General features: G+C 36.6%; 1 protein-coding gene across 4 annotated transcripts in view; it reads right to left on the bottom strand.

The window, feature by feature from the left end:
* Window positions 1–448: 448 nt before the first annotated feature.
* PTPRG (protein tyrosine phosphatase receptor type G) overlaps window positions 449–21,967 on the bottom strand; it is a 700,100-nt gene continuing 678,581 nt past the window's right edge. For all 4 annotated transcript variants that reach the window (XM_081820217.1, XM_081820222.1, XM_081820227.1 and 1 more), the window contains 4 exons: window positions 21,198–21,344; window positions 20,367–20,509; window positions 5,579–5,714; window positions 449–5,022 (listed from right to left, as the gene is read on the bottom strand). In XM_081820217.1, the coding sequence (XP_081676343.1) occupies window positions 4,876–5,022; window positions 5,579–5,714; window positions 20,367–20,509; window positions 21,198–21,344 (573 nt within the window). In that variant the 3' untranslated portion in view covers window positions 449–4,875. The remainder of the gene's footprint in view (window positions 5,023–5,578; window positions 5,715–20,366; window positions 20,510–21,197; window positions 21,345–21,967) is intronic.

The following is a 21,967-nucleotide window of genomic DNA, read 5'->3' as shown; positions in this document are numbered from 1 at the left end:
CCTGTTTGGAAATGTCAAAATTGCTTATAAGTAGAAGCAATTGTAGTGATCCTACATCTCATAGATTCTCCAATAGTCTTAGCAGGATACATCCTTCATCCAACATAGTAAATAATTAAGAGGGAGAAGTTGCTATAAATCTAGTTGATAGACTGGAGAAAATAGTAATTATGCTTATAACTTAGCAGGTTCATAATGTGAATAAGGTTTGATTCCAAATGTAGGTAAAACTTGGTCATTCTTCATTCTTTAAAGATGGAAGAACTCAGAAAAGACATTTCTTTTTGGTTTGCTGCCTATGTAAAGATGCTCTTAACATTTATTTTACTACCATGAAAACTAAGACAAAGAGTTGGCAGGTATAAAGGTTGGCAGGTGATCTGTTAAGGGAGACAAGTAACTTAATTTTATTGGACATATTTTCATAGAAATGCTCAGCACTAATGAATACATCAAAAACCATACTTTATTTTATGTATAGCAATACAATTTACATATTAAATAACACTATAATAGAATGATTTGATATAGTTTTAAACAGAAGAAAAAAGGGAAAAATTTCAGGTTACAAAACCCTTCCCCCCCTGAACAAACTAAAAAAAAAAAAACAAACCAACCACTTTTTCCAAATGGGTCAATGCAACGAATGTATTCAGTGACTAATTATGTCTAATTCCTATTGCACAAATGGTCAATGGAATTAAGAAAGAAAACCCAATTTTCACAATCACTGCATCAAAGAAATAACACATGTTGGATCTTTCGGAATGCAAAGATGGTTTTTGCTACTTCAATACACAGAAAGTTGAATTCACATATCCACCACAAAAAAACAAAAATCAAAAAACCAACCAACCAAACAAAAAAAAACCCAAAACAAAACAAAAAGACTATGACGGAGTTGAAACTAGAAAAAAAATTAGCTTTATATGAAAATATAAAATTCTATGATTATATACCATAGATACAAAGTTCCCAGAAGATGCTTATCCAAGCAACAAAATATTTACAGTTTTAATGATTTTAGCTATTTCAAAATGAAGTGAAAGAAACATGAATTAACATGAAGGCTGAGGTTTTTTTTTCTTTTTTCTTTTTTAGAAACAATGGCTGCTTGCTAGTTTCAAATGTCCTAACAAAAAAGGAGTCACTACCCCAAATGTTGGAGAGTTGCAACATTTTATAAAATTGGCTGTCTCCTTTTCTGGAGATGTTTATTTCTTAAAACTCAAGATATTTTTCTTGAAAGTAATTATCCTCTGTAGAAAATGCTTCCCTTTGCAAATATTTAACAAAAATACTAAAAACAGTTTAACAGCTAAGACAAAGTAGAGGCCAAATACTATTACAATTCCTTCCTATTTGTAGCATGCCTTCTTTCTAGAGATAAGTGAAGCCAATATTGCATGTTAATTGCAACTAAGGGAAAGCGCAAAGGGGTAAGTGAAATTATAGCTGTTAAAAAAAAAAAAAAGCAGGCATTTTCCCTTCATATAAAAAATTCACTGGCACCATTTGAACATAAAATTTAGAACGTAAGAGTTGAAAATGCATTTTCCAGTATAACTGCTAAATTCTTAAGACAAACTACATTTTGATTATTACTTCTTAAATTGTGATAAGTTTGGGTTTATTTTTTGCTTAGAATTAGTAATATGTATCTTTGGTAAATTGGTATCTATATTTTAATTTTTAAATATATATGCATTTAAGAAAAAATTCGTAACAAGGCAGTTGTGCTGTGTCATTATAAAATAATTAAGGTTATTTGTTGATTTCGGTATGTCACTCTGGGCTAAAATTTCCAACAGCCAAACCTTGAACACCATAACCTTCTCTGACCATGCTGGACTCTTCAACTTGAAATAGACTCTAAAAGCTCCAAGGCATAAACATTTAGGAAAGCCAATTCAATTAATCTTATTCTTGAAATTCAGAAGTAACTTTTTTAAACACACACACACATATATAAAAGATGATGTGGCTTTTGGATGCAAGAGTTCTCCTCATGGCAATATGGGTCTTCTCTGATGCCCAGCATGGCCACTTGGTCTCATCACTGCAACTCAGTATTGTACAAAGAGTGCATTTTGTTCACCTAGAGCTAAATTCATACACCCAATAAGCTTATTTTATAAGATAGCACATGTTAGTCTGCAATAGCTATTTCCTTTCCCCCTGAGTGCAAGTGGTAATAACCTTGTTGTGTAGTTCAGCAGTGTGTTTATGTCTCAAAGAAAACACTATCTTTGAAACTCTCTGCCTCTGGAAAGATGCAAGAATACTAACATCGATAACAAATGAAGAATAATATTCAGGATACACTCTCTGGGGAAAGTGAGGAACTGCTGAATAGAACTGTCCTCACTGAAGTGTGTTTGGACCACTTTGGCAAGATGGGCAAATAGCAATTGCTCAGATTTCAGTGTGTCAGGATTTGTAGACTGGTTCAAGCCCACTATGGACACATACTTTCTCAGGGAACTTCAAACCATCCTTTTAAATGTTTCTGTTTACTAGCTATATTTCTTTTATTATGACTATGATACCTTTGTAAGAAATGGTCACAGAACTGTGTTGGAACTTAAGCCTTCCCAGGACTTGAGCCCGCTCTAAGCACAGAAGGAAACACTTGCTGTTTTCTAACCAATGTTAACTTGTAAGAGAAAAAATTACCAAGGGACCATGAGCCCCAACTTGAACATGACTTCTGAAAGTCCAATATGTGCCAACTACTAAAAAGAGTTCACGCCTATCAATATATAAATGAAGTGTAATCTGCTTAATTGACTGAAATGATCTAGCTCTTGCCATGATCTGCAGTCTTGCCCTTCCTGATTCCTCTCAGCCTCTGGCAGTGGTGGTGGTCCTATGTTCAGCTTTCTTCCTCAGGTGTTCGGTAGAGCTTCCTGGTATTATCTGTGATGGGAGCAGCGGGGCTGCAAAGGTGTTGCTTTCCTCTAGCACATACCATTTAGCACACTACTCACTTGTACACCTTTTCTTAAGCCTCACCTACACGGTTCGTGAACAGTGGACTGTTTTCCATGTTACAGAATTTCTGTGATGAAAACATGAGATTAACCCTGGCAAGGTGCATAGTTCATGAAAACTCCATCAACCTGGCCTCTGCATTGGAACTCCCAAACTTGGGCCTGTAGCCTCTCCTTTGCAGCTTTGGTTCCATAGCACCACTCTGACAAACTTCATAGACAGCCAACTGAAGGTCAATAGAACCTCAGCACTGATTATCATTAATGTTATAGAGCCTACCCAGATAGTATGATAGTAGCCAGTATGGATTTTTTTGGTCGAAGTTTATTGACATAAAAATTAACCAAAACCCTTTTCTCTGTGACAGGCCCAGTTCTGGTGATGATTTCACTTCTAACAGAAGTTATTCCTCAAATGCAAATACGTAATAGAACAGATCTCAGTAGTAGCTTATTTTTCTAACTGAACTGAAATTTCTTATTAATGCTTCTAATTTCCCAATTATGTAGTTACTCCGGGTAAATACGGTTCCCGAGGCTAGATCAAATAACTTCCTTGGGTTCTGTGTAATGATTATCAGCCTCTTTGAGTGAAGTGTCTGTTCTGGGGGCTCCACAACACAAGAGCACACAAAGCCATCTCCTTTTAAAATCTACTTGAGAATGTTGATCTCCCCTTCTGTTTAAGATTCTGATTTCCTCTCTCTGAATCAGACTTATCCATGTGTGGGAATCTACACAAGACTTGGGAATCTATCCCAAGACTTTAGCTAATACAGTATTTTCACTTTTATCCTAAGTAGAAGAACGTATATATTTATGGGGTTTATCAGGAAACATTTGGCAAAAAAGGAAAGAAAAGAATGTTAACTATATAGGTAGTTTTTATTAGATAGCTATATGAGTAATAGGGATATTTTAGAGGACTAATTTCAAAATTACACACCTGCAGAAATTTTCACTATTCTATTTGCCATGAGGTGTGATGTTAGAAACCAAAAAGCATGAATGGAGAGTTACTAACAGGATAGGTGAGATGTGTAAAATATTGCCATATCTCTATTGTAAAAGATAGCCCTCATTGTAGGGTGTAGCTATTTCAGAGGGTCAAGATGGAAATAACACACACCGTCCACATAGCTACTGTGAAAATTGTAATGCAGAGATATCCTTTATTTTGACACAGTTGGGCATTTTTTTAGGCTATGAATATAACTTTAACTAATAAGTGATGTTCACATAAAGCTCTTAAAGCCTTCTAATTTCTTAATGGATACCTTCACCATCATAAATGGAACTGTTTCAAGGCCATGAGGTTGATAGACTGTCTTAGTAGCTCCCAGGAACCTGCTACTCCTTAAAAGAAAACAATGCCCATTCACTCCATTAAAATACAGAAGGCAGACAGCATGGAGCAGTGCCTGAAAAAAATAGGAGAGGACTGAGGAAAAGCTCAGCATTGCCTGCTAGGAGGATGCAACTGCTCTAGCAATAATAATAATAATAATAATAATAATAATAATAATAAACCAAGATCCACTGTCATAACAAAGACCTTCACTGTACTGAACTAAAAAGTAGCATGTATGTTGTCATGGAATGTCACATCAGGGCTTGCTTTAGTATTAGATTATAGGCAGTAACACTGATCATATAGTGCAAACTAGGGAAAACTGCGTTTCACTGTGTGAAATGAACAGAGGTGCAAATGCTCAGTAGGATACCATTAAGACATAAAATGGCAAAAAATAAATATCAAAACTTTTATCAGTGTAAAAAAGTAACTGGGTTATTGTATAACCTAGAGTCTGGCAAAAAAGGCCTCAAAAAAGTTCTCAGTCTTCAGAAGTTTTACAAATTAAGTGCCCTTTCAGGATTCCAATCACACTAGAGATTCCATGCTCTCGGCAGGGTCTGATTCATCTGCAATGAGAACAGCACCATTTTTGTCCACTGTCATGGGACCATTTCCATTTTCTTTAGTGCTGACCAAGCTGAGCATTGCTTTATAGACAAACTGGTATTGTTCCTGAAAAACAAGAGGAAGTCCAATTGAGACAAAGAACAGCTGAGTCATTTCATCTAAGGTAGCAAGACCAATTAAAAATGTAATTGTAAAAAACGAGAATGTGCATTTATGCTAAGAAACTTCAAAAAGGTGACTTGGAGCCTTTATAATCCAGACTTATGCATTCTGCATGTCACCTGGATCGTTGTTAGTTTGGAACTAATTCTGTTGACAGTGAATTAAGATCATAGAATATCTGTATGTTGTAACTGGAGAATATCATACTCTAGAAAACCGAGTTTCTCCACGTCATCACTACTGCTGTTTTGAGGCAGATAATTCTTTGTTGTAGAGATCTGTCTGATGCATTGCAAGATGTTTAGCAGCATCTCTGGGTAGGTTCCAATGAGTACTTTCCTCCATCCCCCGTTGTGACAACCAAAAAGTTTCTAGATATTGCCGAACATACCCTGAGGGGCAAAACCATCCCCAGGTGACAACCAGTGTTCTAATTCAAGTGTGAGCCGGAGTTTCAGCTGATAACAGAACAGCTTTCACAAAGAAACAAAGTACTTACAATATCTGTGAATACTCCAGGCCTCATAAGATTAATCATTTTTGCAACCTGGAAAACATCCACAGCATTTTCATTCTCCAGTTGCTGGGACAGGGTGGTAAGGGCACACAACATTCCTGCTGAAACTGCTCCATACCTTGGAGAGGAGAAAAAAAAGATGCTATTTCAGATTTTCTAAGGAATTGAATTTTTGGAATGAAATGAATGTCATGTATTTGCATAGAAGCTAAGTAGACTGCACTGACCACTCTTCTTGAAGCGAATGAAATGCTCGCGGGGGGTAAATGCAGAGCCTATAGCATAAAGGTGACATTTGTTCATGAATGTGAAATCTCCCAAGCTGGCTTATCAGATGCTCAGCTTTATACCCCAGATGAAATGAGAGGCTCAACATTAGACTGGGGATGGCCATAGGAGACATAATGTTGGGGACGAGGTGGGGGACATAACAGGAAAAAGAATATGAGGAACCCAACTACAGGGTCCTGGACAAGTACAGGCGGTGAAAGGATCTGAACAAAAAAAAAAAAAAAATTTTTTTTTTTTAACCGTCCCAAACAGCTAAATTGAACTTCCAGAATGTGACTTGAAATGGAACTATATGGCTCAAAGCGCAGTCTGAAAATTTTCAAAATGAATTTCATATTAGTTAATTATTTTTGGCACTGAAGTGTAACTTAGTAAGAGTACCTTCGATAAAAGTCTTGGAAAAATATGGCACACTCCACACACACACACACACACACACACACACACGCGCGTGCGCGCGCGCACGTGCACACACTTAGAAGGGTAGACTTCCTCATCAGGCTAGATTGGCAACCCCATTTTTTCCAGGAACCTGTGGTGGTGTATCAGTGATAAGAAAACAGGATTAAATGAATTGTTCAAGGTGGTGATGCTGGTAGAAATGAAACTAGAGCTTTATACCCTGTGCTCACTATTCTGTTAAAAACTATTAAATGTGCAGTTTGAGCTGATTATGGTTATATAAAATTAAACCATTACAGATGTTGTACATCTTTAATACAAAAAGACCAGAGTCCCCAACGTGAGAGGTAACCTATCTAGAGGTAAAACTTGTTATACATTTGGGTCTAGCCACCCAGAGTTCGGTGTATCAGTACATTTCAGCCCAGCGCATGACTTCATGTGCTGTATGCATAACTGCATGTACTCTGTTCCCTGTAGATGGGCATTTCCATTGTTCGTATCTTGTGCCCACTAACAGACGTACCATGAGTAGGAGAATTAGGTCACAGGTATGCCCATCTTTAGTTTTAAAGATAGTGCGGTATTTCTCTTCTAGTGGTTGTTACCTGTTTATACCTTTCCCAGCAGGAGAATACTTTTCCTCATCATTTTATTTTTTTAAAGATTTATTTATTTGAGAGAGAGACAGAAGGGTAGAGGGAGAAGCGGACTCCCCACCGAGCAGGGAGCCTGACGCGGGGCTCGATCCCAGGACCCCAAGATCATGACCTAAGCTGAAGGCAGACGCTTAATGGACTAAGCCACTCAGGCGCCCCTCTCCTCATCATTTTAAAGTTGACACTCTTTCTGCTAATTTGATGGGTGAAAAATTGTATCTAATGTCATTTTAATTTGCATTTTCTCTATTACCAGGGAGGTGGAGAATCTTCTGGGTTTATGGCCCATCTGTAGTTCCTCTTCTAAAGTTGTTTAATAATATACTTTGGCCATTTTTCTTAGCTTTGTCTCTTCTATTTGTAGGATAAGTTTGAAATATTTTTTCCAGTCTCTAGTTTCTCTTAACATTGTTTGTAGGCATTTTTGTTAAACTGAAGTATAGTTTACACATAATCAAATTGATCAGTCTTTTATTTTTGGCTTAATTGGAATCTTGAGAATGCTTTTTCTAACCCAGCATTTTAAAAACATTCTCCTACATTTTTCTATTTTTATTTTTTATTTTATTGTTTAATTCATCTGAGTCTTATTTTGATGTAATTAAAGGTCTGATTTTAGTTATTTTTCCCATGGATAACTACTTTTTTTAATTGGGTAGTCTCATCTTTTCTCATTGATTTGAGCTTCCTTTGTATCATATACTAAATCCTCATATATGCAGGCCTGTTTCTGAACTCTCTGGCCCTTCAATTTGTTTTTTGTATTTCCCCATATTTGCTTTAATTCCCATAAGGTTTGGATAAGTCTTGACATCTGAAAAAGCAAGTTTCTACAGTAGTCTTGGCTGTCTCTACATTCATTGTTTCATTTTTCTTTTGTGCTTCAAACATATTTTCATTTTCACTTGTATACTCATTTCCAGATACCTCTATCCCTCTATCCCTTTGCATCCTGTTTCATATTAATTTTGAAACTGGATTGTCAAGAAATACAAGTTTTGTTGCGATTTTGGTTAGCTTGGGCTGAGAATATACGGAAAGTAACATCTTTTTGAGTTTTTCTGTTCATGAACATGAGGTCTTTTCTCCCTTTGTTCGGGTCTTTTGTAGTTTTCAGTTATATTTTGTAGTTTTCTTCATTGTCTTTGCCACTTTCATTTTAGGGTAATTTCTAGGTGTTTGAGTTTGTTACTCCTAAGAATGGCCTCTCTTTATGACATTTTGCTTGGTTTTAGTTGATATATAGGAAAGTTATTGATTTTCACATGGTGAACTTGTATCCAGCCACGCAGTTAAGTTCCTAGTAACTGGTGGATTCTCTAGGAAGTTGGCTACATTTTATCTATCAATAATATCAGTTTTGTCTCTTTTCAACTTTTATGTTTTTTATATCTTTTGCTTTTATTGCATTGGCTAGAACCCAATAGCTCTGCATTCTAACCTGTATTTGTAAGGAGGTATCATTGTTTTCTTTAATGGTAAAGCTACTAAGTTTTTAGTATTAAATAAAAATGTTTGCTGTAGGCTTCCAATAAATAACATTTATCAAGTTCAAGAAGAGGCTTTTGACTTTCAGTTTGCTAAGAGTGTTTTTTTGGAGGGGGAGGGAGATCATGAGTGAGTGTGATTTTTATTCTGCACTTTCCAACATCTATTGGCTTTTTTAGAAATTCCTTTGATAATGTCCTGCATTCACTTGAGAGAACAGTGGTAACATTTAACCACCTCTATAAGCCTTAGGGCAGATCTTACTTTTTCATGATACAAAATTCTTTTAACCCAATACACTTGATTTTATTTGACAGTATTTTACTTAGATTTTTACATCCATAATCAAATAAGTAAGATTGGCCTATACTTTTCCATTCTGGTGCTAGCCTTTTTTTTTAACCATGGTTACATTAAATTTCCTGTGTTACTGTTCAAGGGTAGCCTGATGAGGACTTGGTGGACCTTAACAGTTTGGGAACTCACCTGTGTATTCAGTTCTTCAACGTTTATTAGTATAAAGAATTTCAAGTGTTTATTTCCTTTAAAATATTTCTATTTTTAACCTTTTATTTTTTTTATTATTAAGATTTTATTTATTTATTTGAGGGAGAGAGAATGAGAGACAGAGAGCATGAGAAGGAGGAAGGTCAGAGGGAGAAGCAGATTCCCTGCTGAGCAGGGAGCCCGATGCGGGACTCGATCCCGGGACTCCAGGATCATGACCTGAGCCGAAGGCAGTCGCTTAACCAACTGAGCCACCCAGGCACCCATTAACCTTTTATTTTTAGAAAACATCAAACATACGCACAAGCACAGTCACCTTCACGTAGCCATTACTCAGTTCCAGTTGTCATGGGCTCATGGCCAAACTTGTTTCACATCTACTTCCTCTCCCATATACTTTGAAGCATATCCCAAATATTTTACTCATTAGTATTTTTGTGTAAGAATTAAAAGATAAAGATTTTTAAAAGTATGAAACATTGTCACGTCTAAGCAAATTAACAGTTATCAAATAGTTTTTATGTAATTACAGATTAATGGTAGATCTTTTCCTTCCCAATGTTATTTTATGCCTTCCCTTATTTTTTTCTTTACCATTTTTCAAAATTTTATGTTTTATGAGACTTTATTCATCCTTTTATTCAGTTCTTAGAAAATCTCAGCCATTATCTCTTCTGCTTAGTCTCTTTTCTCAACATGGATCACCTCTCAGACATATGTTAGAACTTATCTAGCTTCCGTAATGGAGTTTGATTTCACTTCTGTCTGTTCTACCACTACTAGCCCATCTCGTTTTTCCCATTTCTTAGACTCTCATTTGTTTCTGCTTAATAATACATGTTTCTGATTAAGGTCATAGTCTTCTGTTAGATCTCAGGGCATATATTTTTAAATTCTCTTAATACTGCTCTAGTAACTGAATCACTTTTTTGTTGTTGTTGATTTGATGGCTTTCCTCACATTCTGAATTGTACGAGTATACCTTCTCATTTTAGCATAACTTTTTTTTTTTTTAGATAAAATCTAACCTTTGCTTTACTCTGTTCTAGTGAAACTGTTAAGACTCAGGACCCTTTTCCCCCCACTTTATCTTTTTCTTAGAGCTATCTATAGCCATTCAGAAAAGTCAGGTATTACATATTTTATTATATAGTATGTAAGCTCTGTAGGATTACTCTGGCCTTTCCTTGGATTGCCTTTCCTAGATTTTTGCCACTCTCAAATAAGTACCTAAATTAAAAGGAAGTACCTACACAGTAAGATTTCAAACATGACTGGAAATCAAATTAGTCAAATATACAGATAATTTAAGTATCTTCTACATACCAAGCATTATAATGAAAGGATAAAGCCTGAAAAAATGAAGGCCATTCTCAGAAGTTTAGCAATTAAGTAGGATTAAAGGATGTGCATCAAGTTTCATGGATTTGCACTTCAAACTACAAGGACTTGGTGAAAAAGTGATACAAGTAATTTATAACCTAGATAAAAAAAGAATAGTGTATAAATACATTGGCTTTGGTAGTTTGCCTTTTTCAAAGAGCCCATTGAGAGCAGTGTTTATTTAGTGCCGTTAAGAAAGAGCCCCCAAATGTATTTTTGTCTTGCCCATACCTCAAGGAAATAAAAGTACTTAAAGTACTTTTGTACTTTACTTACCTGATGTAAGTAATGTTTTTAAGTGTTCTATATTCATTTTAAAACACATTAGGGTTCCTTATTTTGTCAGTGTATATGCCCCTGCCCATTTAATGATACTTTTTACTGTTCCATATAGTTACAATTATCCTACCTTTGCTTTTAAGAGGTTTCAAAAATCCTAAGAATGAAATTTAGAGTTATAACCCTGTCACTATGAAGAAAGCAAAGCTTCCCTTAGAAATCAATACGGCAGGAAGGAAAACAGAGTTAAAGCTTGAGTACTCATCAAGCCAGGGGAATAAAGGCAACACAAAAGCCTTCCACAGGACTTTAAGAAATTAAAACTTGGGACGTGAATGAGAAAATAAAGTCGGAAAAAATGTAGTCTGAAGAAATGAGTGAGATGAGTGCAAGAGTGTTTCCTGTGACAACCAGCGGGAGGCAGTGTTAAGCAGAATTCGATGATCAATCTGGATCTGACTGCAGCCAGGGCCAGTTTCCTGGCTTCACTCTGTGTAGTTGCGGAGAGTCCTGCACTTTGATGGGTCTCCTCAGAAGAGTCCTGCACTTAGTTTAATGCTGTATTGTTGCCATCTGTACATTATTTTTTCACTGAGGTATAGCTGACATACAATATTAGTTTCAGGTATATAACCTAGTGATTTAACAAGTATACACGTTATGAAATATTCATCAAGATAAGTGTAGCGACCAAAGTTATTACAGTATTATTAACTATATTCCCTATGCTGTACTTTTCATCCCTGTGATTTACTTATAACTGGAAGTTTGTACCTACTAATCCCCTTCACTGGTTTTGCCCATCTCCCCACTGCCCTCTGACAACCACCAGTTTGCTCTGTGTATTGAGTCTATTCTGTTTTTGTTTTTTAGATTCCACACAGATGTAAAACTATGTGGTATTTGTCTTTTTTTTTTTTTTTTAAGATTTTATTTATTTATTTGACAGAGACACAGCGAGAGAGGAACACAAGTGGGGGAGTGGGAGAGGGAGAAGCAGGCTTCCCGCTGAGCAGGGAGCCCGATGTGGGGCTCGATCCCATGACCCTGAGATCATGACCTCAGCTGACCGCAGACGCTTAACGACTGACCCACCCAGGTGCCCCTATGTGGTATTTGTCTTTATAGGACTTATTTCACTTAGCTTAATACTCTCTAGTTCCACCCATGTTGTTTTAAATGGTGAGAGTTCCTTCTTTTTTATGGCTGAGTAATATCCCATTGTATGTATATACTACGTCTTCTTTATCCACTCATCTGTTTATGGACACTTAAGGTTTCTTCCATATTGTGGCTATTGTAAATAATGCTGCAATAAACCTAGGGGTGCGCGCATCTTTTTCAATCAGTGCTTTTGTTTTCTTCTGATACATACCCAGAAATGGAATTCCAGGATCACATGGTATTCCTATTTTTACTTTTCTGAGGAACCGCTGTACGGTTTTATACAGTGGCTTCACCAATTTATATTCTCAAAAACAGTGCACAAGGGTTCCCTTTTCTTTACATCCTCGCCAACACTTGTTACTTCCCCTTTTTGTATTAGCCATTCTGACTGGTGCGAGGTGACCTATCACTGTGATTTTGATTTGCTTCTCCCTGATGATTAGTGGTACTGAGCACCTTTTCATATGTCTGTTGGTCATCTTTGGATATTTTCTTTGGACAAAGGTTGATTCAGGTCCTCTGCCCACTTTTAATCAGGTTTGTTGTTTTTTTTTTAAATTTTAAGTTTTATGAGTTCTTCATATATTTTGGATATTAGCTCCATATCAGATATATCATTTGCCAATGTCTTCTCCCATTCAGTAGGCTGCACTTTGTTTTGTTGGTTTCCTTGACTATGCAAAAGCTTTGTAGTTTGATGTTGTCTCAACTGTTTATTTGCGCTTTTGTTTCCTTTGCCTGAGGAGACAGATCCAGAAAAATAATGCTAAGGCTGATGTCCAAGAGATCACTGCTAGTATTTTCTTTAATGGTTTCAGGTCTCACATTTAGGTCTTTAATCCATTTTGAGTTTATTTTTGTGTATGGTGTAAGAAAGTGGTCCCGTTTTTTTGGTTTTTTAACTTTTTGTTTTGCTTGTAGCTATCTAGTTTTCCCAGTACCACTTACTGAAAAGACTGTCTTTTCCCCTTTGTATATTATTGCCTTCTTTGTTGTAGATTACTTGATCATATAAGCGTGGGTTTATTTCTGGGCTCTTTATTCTGCTCCATTGATCCAGGTGTCTGTTTTTGTGTGAGTACCATCATACTGTTTTGATTACTACAGCTTTGTAGTATAGTTTGAAATCAGGGACCTCCAGCTTTGTTCTTCTTTCTCAAAATTGCTTTTGCTGTTAGTGGTCGTTCGTAGTTCCATGCAAATTTTAGGGTTATTTATTCTAGTTCTGGTAAGAATTGCATTGAATCTATAGGTTATTTTGGGTAGTACGGACATTTTAATAATAACTTAAAATAAGAATGATATATCTTTCCATTTGTGTCATCTTCAGTCTTTTTCATCAGCATCTTAAAGTTTTCAGAGTATAGGTCTTTCATCATCTTGGTTAGGTTTATGCCTAGTTATTCTGTTCTTTTTGATGTAATTATAAATGGGATTGTGTTCTTGTTTTCGGCCACTTGTTGTTGTATAGAAATGCAACAGATTTCTGTATATAGATTTTGTATCCAGCAACTTTACTAAATTCATTCATTCTATGTGTAGTACTATCTGCAAATAGTGACAGTTTTACCTCTTCCTTACCAATTTGTATGCCTTTTTATTATATTTTCTTGTCTGATTATTGTGGCTAAGACTGTAGGTACTTTGTTGAATAAAAATGGTGACAGTGGACATCCTTTTCTTGTTTCTAATCTTAGAGGAAAAGTTTTTAGCTTATCATCATTGAGTATAATATTAGCTGTGTTTGTCATATATGGCCTTTATTATATGTAGGTATGTTCCCTGTAAACTCCCTCTGTTGAGAGTTTTTATCATCAAGAGTAGACGTTGAATTTTGTCAAATGCTTTTTCTGAACCTATTGCCATAATCATAATTTTTATCCTTCATTTTGTTAATGTGGTATATCATGTGATTGATTTGTGGATATCAAACCATCCTTGCCATCCTCAGAATAAATCCCATCTGATCCTGGAGATCAGAACTGAATTTAGTTTGCTAATATTTTGTTAAAGATTTTTGCATCTATGTTTGTCAGAGATATTGCCTGTCATTTTCTCTTTTTTTGTAGTATCTTTGGTTTTGGTAGCAGGGTAATGGTGGCCTCTTAGAATAAATTCCTTCCTCTTCTGTTTTGCTTTTGGAATAGTTTGAGAAGGATAGGTATTAACTCTATTTTAAATGTTTGGTAGAGGGGCACCTAGGTGGCTCAGTCAGCTAAGTATCCGACTCCTGATTTTGGCTAAGGTCATGATCTCAGGGTCGTGGGATCAAGTTCATTGTTGGGCTTCATGCTCAGTGTGGAGTCTGCTTGTCCCTCTCCCTCTCCCCCTCCCCCCACTTGTTCTTTCTCTCTCTCACAAAGAAATAAAATCTTTAAAAATATGTTTGGTAGAGTTCTTCTGTGAAGCCATCTGGTCCTGGACTTTGTTAGGAGGTTTTCATTACAGATTCAGTTTTGTTACTAGTAATTGGTTTGTTCAGATTTTCTACACCTACTTCAGCCTTGAAAGTTTTTTCTAAGAATTTTTCTAGGTCTTCTAGGTTTGTCTCATTTGCTAGCTTGTAATTTTTAATAGTAGTCTACTATAATCCTTTGTATTTCTTTGGTGTTGGTTATAACTTCTCTTTCATTTCTGATGTTATTTTAGTCTGCTTTCTTTCTTGAGGAGTCTGGTTAAAAGTTTCTCAGTCTCGCCTATCTTTTCAAAGAACCAGGTCTTTGTTTCATTGATCTTAAGTCTCCATTTATTTCCACTCTGATCTTTATTATTTCCTTCCTTCTACTAAATTTTGGCTTTGTTCTTTTCCTAGTTCCTTTAGATTACTAAGGTTAGATCGAGATTTTTTTGTGTTTCTTGAGGTAGGCCTGTATTGCTATAAATTTTCTTTTAAAAACTGCTTTTGCTGCATCTCAAAAGATTTTTTAAGATTTTATTTATTTATTTGAGAGGCAGAAAGAGAGAGAGAGAACACGAGCGGGGTGAGGGGCAGATGGAGAAGCAGACTCCCTGCTGAGCAGGGAGCTTGGTGCAGGACTTGATCCCAGGACCCTGGGATCATGACCTGAGCAGAAGGCAGACGTTTAACTGATTGAGCCACCCAGGTGCCCCATCTCAAAAGATTTTGAACCTCAAAGATTTTGTGTTCCCATTTTAATTTCCTCCAGGTATTTTTTTATTTCCTCTTTGATTTCTTAACTCATCCTCCATATGTTTGTATTTTTTCCAGTTTTTTTCTTATAGTTTCATACTGTTGTGGTCAGAAAAAATGTTTGATGTGATTTCAGTCTTTTTAAACCTATGGAGACTTGTTTTATGCTTAATATGTGATCTATCCTGTAGAGTATTCCATATGCACTTGAAAAGAATGTGTATTCTGCTGTTCAAGATGGAATGTTCTGTATGTATCTGTTAAATCCATCTGGTCTAATGTGTTGTTCAAAGCCAATGTTTATGAATTTTCCGTCTGGATGACCTATTTTATTACTGTCAGTTTCCCCCTCTATGTCTGTTAATATTTTTTTTTGTCAATATTTTTATATATTTAGGTGCTCTTATGTTGGGTGCATAGATACTTATAATTGTATACCCTCTTGTTGGATTGATCCTTCTTATTTTTTAAAATTTTATTTGAGAGAGCAAGCACAAGCAGGGGTGGGGGCAGAGGGAGAAGCAGACTCCTCACTGAGCAGGGAGCCCGATGCAGGGCTCCATCCCAGGACCCTGAGATCATGACCTGAACTGAAGGCAGATGCTTAACTGACTGAGCCACCCAGGCGCCCTGGATCCTTTTATCATTATGGAAATGTCCTTGTCTCATTACATTCTTTGTTTTAAAGTCTATTTTGTCTGATATAAATACTGCTACCCCAGCTTGTTTTGTTTCCATTTGCATGGAATATCTTTTTCCATCCCCTCAACTTCCAGTCTGTATATGTGTTTGGGGCTGAAGGGAGTCTCTTACAGGCAGCATCTGGACAGGGTTTTTGTTTTTTTAAATCCATTCAGTCACCCTATGTCTTTTGATTGAACATTTAATACTTAAAATAATTATTGAGAGATATGTACCTAATTGCCATTTTGTTCATTGTTTTTTGGTTATTTTTATAGTTCTTCTATGTTCCTTCTTCTCTTGCTCTTTTCCCTGTGACTTTCTTTAGTGTTTTGATTCCTTTCTCTTTATTTTTAATGTATCCATCACAGGTTTTGGGTTTATGATTTCTATAAGGTTCATATATAACATCCTAAGTATATAGCAGTCTATTTTAAGTTGGTGGTTGCTTAAGTTCAAACACATTCTAAAAGCTACACATTTTATGTGTATGATGCTGTATTGTACATCTTTTTGTGAATCCCTTAATTCTTTAGATATTAGTTTCACCTTTTAACCTTTATACTAGCTTTACGATTGATTCTACCTTTACTGTGTATTTGCTTTTGCCAGTAAAATTTTCTTCTTTCATAATTTTCTTCTACTTACAGCCTTTCCTTTTTCACTGAAAGGGTCATCTTTAGCATTTCTTCTAAGGCTGGATCAGTGGTGATGAACTCTTAATTTTTGTTTGGTAAACTATCTCTTCAATTCTGAATGTTAACTGGGTATAGTATTCTTGGTTGTGGTTTTTTTTTCCTTTCTACAGCCACTCCCTTCTGGACTGCAGGTTTCTGCTGAAAAATCAGCTGATAGCCTTATGGGGCTTCCCTTCTAAATAACTAGTGCTTTTCTCTTGATGCTTTTAAGATTCTCTATCTTTGTAATTATTATGTGTCTTGCTGTGGACTTCCCTTGGTTCATCTTGTTTGGGGCTTCTGCTTCCTGTACTTGGATGTTTGTTTCCTTCTCCAGTTTAGGGAAGTTTCTACCCCTCCCTCTCTCTTCTCCTTCTGGGACCCCTGTAATGGGAATGTTAGTATATATGCACATGCCGTGATTCCCTCTAGTGTGTTTTTCATTTCAGTTATTGGTTCTTTTTTGTATTTTCTATTTCTTTGTTGAGGTTCTGAGTTCATCCACTCTTCTCTCAAGCCTGGTGAGCATATTTATGACTATTACTTTGAATTCTTCATCTGGAAATTCTTAATTTTTGAACGAGAGTTCCTGCATTTTCATTTTACATGGGACCCCACAAATTATGGTAGCTGGTCCTGGCTGACACTATTTGTGTACACAGGCCCTATTAGCTTCACACTGCCTATTTTCTCATGTTAAGGGATCCTAAAATTATCTTCCTAGTGCAGTAATGTTGAGGTTCAAATGAAAAACAGAATTAGTTATAGTTGTGGGTATCTTTGCAGCAGTTGACAGAGAAAGCGGTCCATATAGTTCTGCATCTCCTATGGCTTATCTCAGGATCAAATGAAAATAAAAGGTTATTGGTGATCCTCAAAGAGCTTTTGCTTATTTGGGCTGTATCTATTGATATTTACTGTATCAAAAATTGGAACTGAGAAAATGTTAAACACAAAACCATGCAAGCACACATTATGGTAGCCATCAGAGTGAGAATGAACAAGGCAAATGGTATCTTTGCATTATTATGAAAATAGTTTTGACCTTTTAATGGCCTCCTTCCCAACCTGCAGTACTCACATCATACTTTGTTAATGGAATTAGCCTTCTAGGAGCTCTAACAGGATGATAGATATACCTCCGCAGTGAATAATATTAAATATTTGCACAAGAAACTGTTCTTCTGTGAGTGAACGTCTACTCTGTAGTCTCTCATATGAGACTGTAAAGACCGTGCTTATGTTCCAAAGTTCTTCTGTCGGAATGTAAGCTCTGCTTAAAAAATCTGACAGTAATGCTGATAGATGAGTCTCTGAACAGAATGGTCTCGAATACAGGATGCTGTGAATAAAGCTGTTTGCCTTTAAGCTGTGCGTGCCTTCAAATAGAATCAGTTTACTTTTGGGTGTGGAATTTTATCCTTAGATCATTTATCTAGAAACTTTATCCATCTGGCACACAGCTGAGAACCCTGAGAGTAGGTGTTAAGAGATCTCTGTGTAGACCCGATAAATATCAAGTTTGTCCACTCAAAGTTCAACTCTTAAAGTGCAAGCAGCGAGGCTTTCTCTTCCGACCTGCTCACTTCTAGTTTTGATAGAGCTTAAACATTCCTAAATGTTTAAATGCAAGGCACAAGGCTCTCTGGGGAAAGTTCATATTAAGGATACTGTACATATCCTTAATTTGTAGGTCAGTTTGAAGCACAGTACCCATTCTGTGCCAGGCATTGAGCTTCACCCAGTGGAGACTGGGACAAATGAGTTACCTCTGCTGGTCTCAACAAGGTGGGGGTGACAATCCTGTGAACAAGCAGTTGCAACAGGATGTGCTACCCAAGAACACTGGTAAGAATGTGATGTTTGTTAGTGATTTTAAATGATTACCTCTTCAAAGAGAGTGACTTTTAAAGTGTCTGTTGACTGAAAGAGCCCTCAAGGGAAATAGTATCTGCAGGGGCAAGGTGGCCTGCAGGAAGTCAATGGAGGATTGCTTCGACCGGATCGTAAAGGAATTTGAAAAGTGTACTGAGAGAATGGGTGACATCAAGAAGACTCATGGAGTCTTCCTTCCAGTGAGATGTGGAGGTGAGGGGGCATACCAAAAGGACTCTGGCACGTTTCTGGTTTGCCCAACTCTGGGGCTGGGGACAGGCGGGGAAGATGATGAGTTTGTTTTTAGACATGCTACATTTGAGGTGTTTGTGGGCCACCAGGAAGGGATATTGACAGGTACAAAAAGTAGGTAGGATGGAAACTGAAAGCTAAGTGGTGTTCAGAACATTGCACTACCACGAGCAGCTGTTTAATATGCTTGGGTAATGTGGAAAAATAACTTCTACAGAATTGCTTATCTCCTGAAGAGTGGATAAAGGAAGGAACATGTTTCTTCAGTGGCTTTTAGTCCTCACTTACATGATTTGTGCTGATCTAGTTCAGAGTTAATTTGCTCTTTTCTTATGCAGGCCTAAGAACAAGCTACATTTGATTAATTTCAGAGGTCATATATGTAGAATAAAATAAAAATCACTCAATAAGACAATATACCCCCAAACTGAATACAAATGAATCAGATAGTTCTTTTTAAATGGTTTAACAAGTTGCTAGTTTTTTCTTTCCCACATCCCTTACCATGAAATATAAGTTTAGCTGCATGACTGCATTGAGCACAAAATCATAACAACATCAGTCACAGAACTGGGCAGCAGCATTAGAATTCAGTCCCCAGAGGTATTTGGAAAGCTAATACAGATTAGTAGGGGGAAAAGCTATAGAAGCAGCCCTAATGTTATACTATAACTGCATACCCCAAATTTCCATAGACCGGGACTAGCTGCCCAGTTATTTTGATGCTGGCTTCGCTATTTAAACACTGTTTCTAGGCATCTTAGTAATGACTGTAATGTTTTCCTCTTTCTTTCCCCCCTAAACTCAATCTAATTAAGAGTTGGACCAACATTTTGAAATAGTCATTGTTTCCTTAAAAAGAACATAAAAATCTTTGGAAGCAGCCAATTAATAGGGCCATCTTCAAATATGAGGAACCATGATCTGAGGTACTGACCTACGCTGAAAGTCTGTGCTCACTTCATGTTGCAGCATTCGTTTAGAAAAAATGAAAGACTTAACAATAAGCTTTACTCTCAAATTGATTAATAACTATGCTTCCAGAGTAGCTGTTAATTTAATTAACGTAATGGGTACACACTGAGAATTTGCTGACCAAAGGAGCTACCTTGGAAGTAAAACAGAAATGAGGATAGAGGGGCACTTGAGTGGCTCAGTCAGTTGAGCATCCAACTCTTGGTTTTGGCTCAGGTCATGGTCTCAGAATCCAGCCCCACTTGGGCTCCATGTTCAGCGGGGAGTCTGCTTCTCTCCCGCTGCCCCCACTCTCTAATTTTTTTTCTTGTTTTTAAAGAAATGAGGATCTATAATTGGTGCCACATTAGCTAAAAGCCTGTGAGAGTCTAAACAATCTGGGATTACAAACTGATTTACAGGTCAATCTCAGCCATGAAGTTTGACTCCAAATATTCACATACTATAAGGTTTATCTATCAACCTTTCCCTCTGACTAAAGGGGAAAGTGTCTGGGTTTGAATACCATGTGGATGCCTAGAAGCTCTGACACCAGGAGCAAATTATTTGTTCTCCTTGAGAGTCATATTCTTTAAACTTCCAAAACACATTGTAAACTCTAAATTTATCATTAATAGTAGCTTTCTCACTCCTAATCAACTAAACCATACTTCTCTAATAAGTGTTTGTAGGGATATAGAAATAAATATTTAATTAAGTTATTAACAATTTAAATTTTCTGTTTAATTAGTGTTTTTGAAACATAAATCCTCAGGAAGCTTGCAAGTCTACTTTTGTAGGCTGGTATAGTGCTTTGACCTTCTAGAACATACACTCCAGGAATATCTGAAGTCTGGGAAGGGCCTGACACATTAAAATGCAAACAGATTTACAACAGGCCCTTGTACACACTGGTAACACAGAATGGTCATGATCTTCCCTTTCCACTCCCAAAGCAATTCAACAAGAAAAATGTTTGAATTTTAAAATTAAGAAATACATACTCATCATGAACAATGGTGGGGCCATCCCTTGTTAAGGCCTCTTCCTTGATGACATTGATAAGTTCGAAAGTACTGCTGATGGGGGCATCTGGGTTAGGCCATTTGGGACACTGGAAGTGCCGAACCTCTAGGACGTAGTCATCCTATAACCAATACAACAAGTCATAGCCCATCTGTTATTTCCTGACACCTATAATCTGGGGACTAGAACTTGCTCCTGAGAAAGTATGTATTAGAGATAATTGACAAATGCCAAATACTAGGGAGGACTGACTTCCTGCCCTTAAAAAACGATCAGGTCATGATAGTAGAATCCTATTTTGTTCTGGGGACAATAAAATTTTAAGTGACAATAAATTATAAGAGACTTTATATCCTATTCTATCTTATCTATACATTTAAAGGAAAAAAAGACCAAGGGTTAGATCATCATTTAAGTTATTAATATAAGATAGCTCTTCTTTCTCCCCACCCCATAATAAGTTATTACATATCAAAATGTCATTTACTAAAAAAAAAAAGCCTTACTATTATCATCTGTAACACATTGCAAGGTTTACATTTCTGGGGGCAAAGAGACTGTTGAACTCTAGTATATTGTTTTCATAATTAGGTCAACAGACCTATTTGTATGCATGCTCAGAGGAACTGTTACATTTCATCTACCCAGCTGGAAAAAGCAAATATTTGAAGGAAGGAAAAAGGGAAGTGTACATATTTAAAATTAAGTCATACTCAAATGCCTGAGCCTGTCTCAAGGGTGGCAAGGGACTTTATTATTACTTAAAGACGATGCAGGGCCCAAGTATGTCTGTTGGAGGTTTAAGTTACCTGTGTAGCTTCAAGGATAAAGTCATGGATGATAATTTGTTCTTCATTAGAGAGACACAGTCTGTCTTTGCTGATAAGGGTGACGGTAAAGGCCTCACAGTTCATGGATTCTTCTCGACTTGGCCAGTATACAAACTCATCTTCTGCCTATGGGAACCCCCCCAAAGAAAAAATTCCTCTGCAGTGCTGTCAAACATTTGTTTTTGAATTTTCTTGCAAATTGACGTATAATGTTTGCCATCTCCTGTACCTCCCGAGTCACCATTTCATCATGCCCAGTTCACCAAGTTCAGTGTGATTGTAAAATATACTCGATAATAACCATTTCCTAGCACTTCCCACCTAGGGCACTGTAACAACCAAAAATGCTCCCTCTAGAGGTGATATATTAAAATTAATCGACCTAGGTCCTGGTTGGTTTTTTTTTTTTGGTTTTTAAGTTTTTTTTTTTTTTTTACTGTGATACATTATAGAAAATTTCTCAACTGGAGTTAGTATATTATTTCACAACTGCTTAAGCAACTAAGACATCCTAGTTTTTACTTCCTATGGATTATGTAAACAGTTCTACAGTTGATTAGCATTTTGCCAAGGAATTTCATCAACATTATCTTACTTAGTTTTTACGATATACTAGTGAGGTAAGGGATTTTTATCATCTGTCTTTACAGAGGAGGACATCAAGACTCAGGGAAGTCCTTAAGTTGTCTCAAGTCACACTACTACTAAATGGTAAGCAACAGAACCTGTCTGGGAAGAGGTCATGCATA

This window comes from Leptonychotes weddellii, chromosome 1, assembly GCF_054177405.1.
Source record: "Leptonychotes weddellii isolate Sample4059 chromosome 1, ASM5417740v2, whole genome shotgun sequence".
Lineage (NCBI taxonomy): Eukaryota > Metazoa > Chordata > Mammalia > Carnivora > Phocidae > Leptonychotes > Leptonychotes weddellii.
Note: the sequence above shows the minus strand (reverse complement) of the source record. Positions and strands in the feature narration are given on the sequence as shown.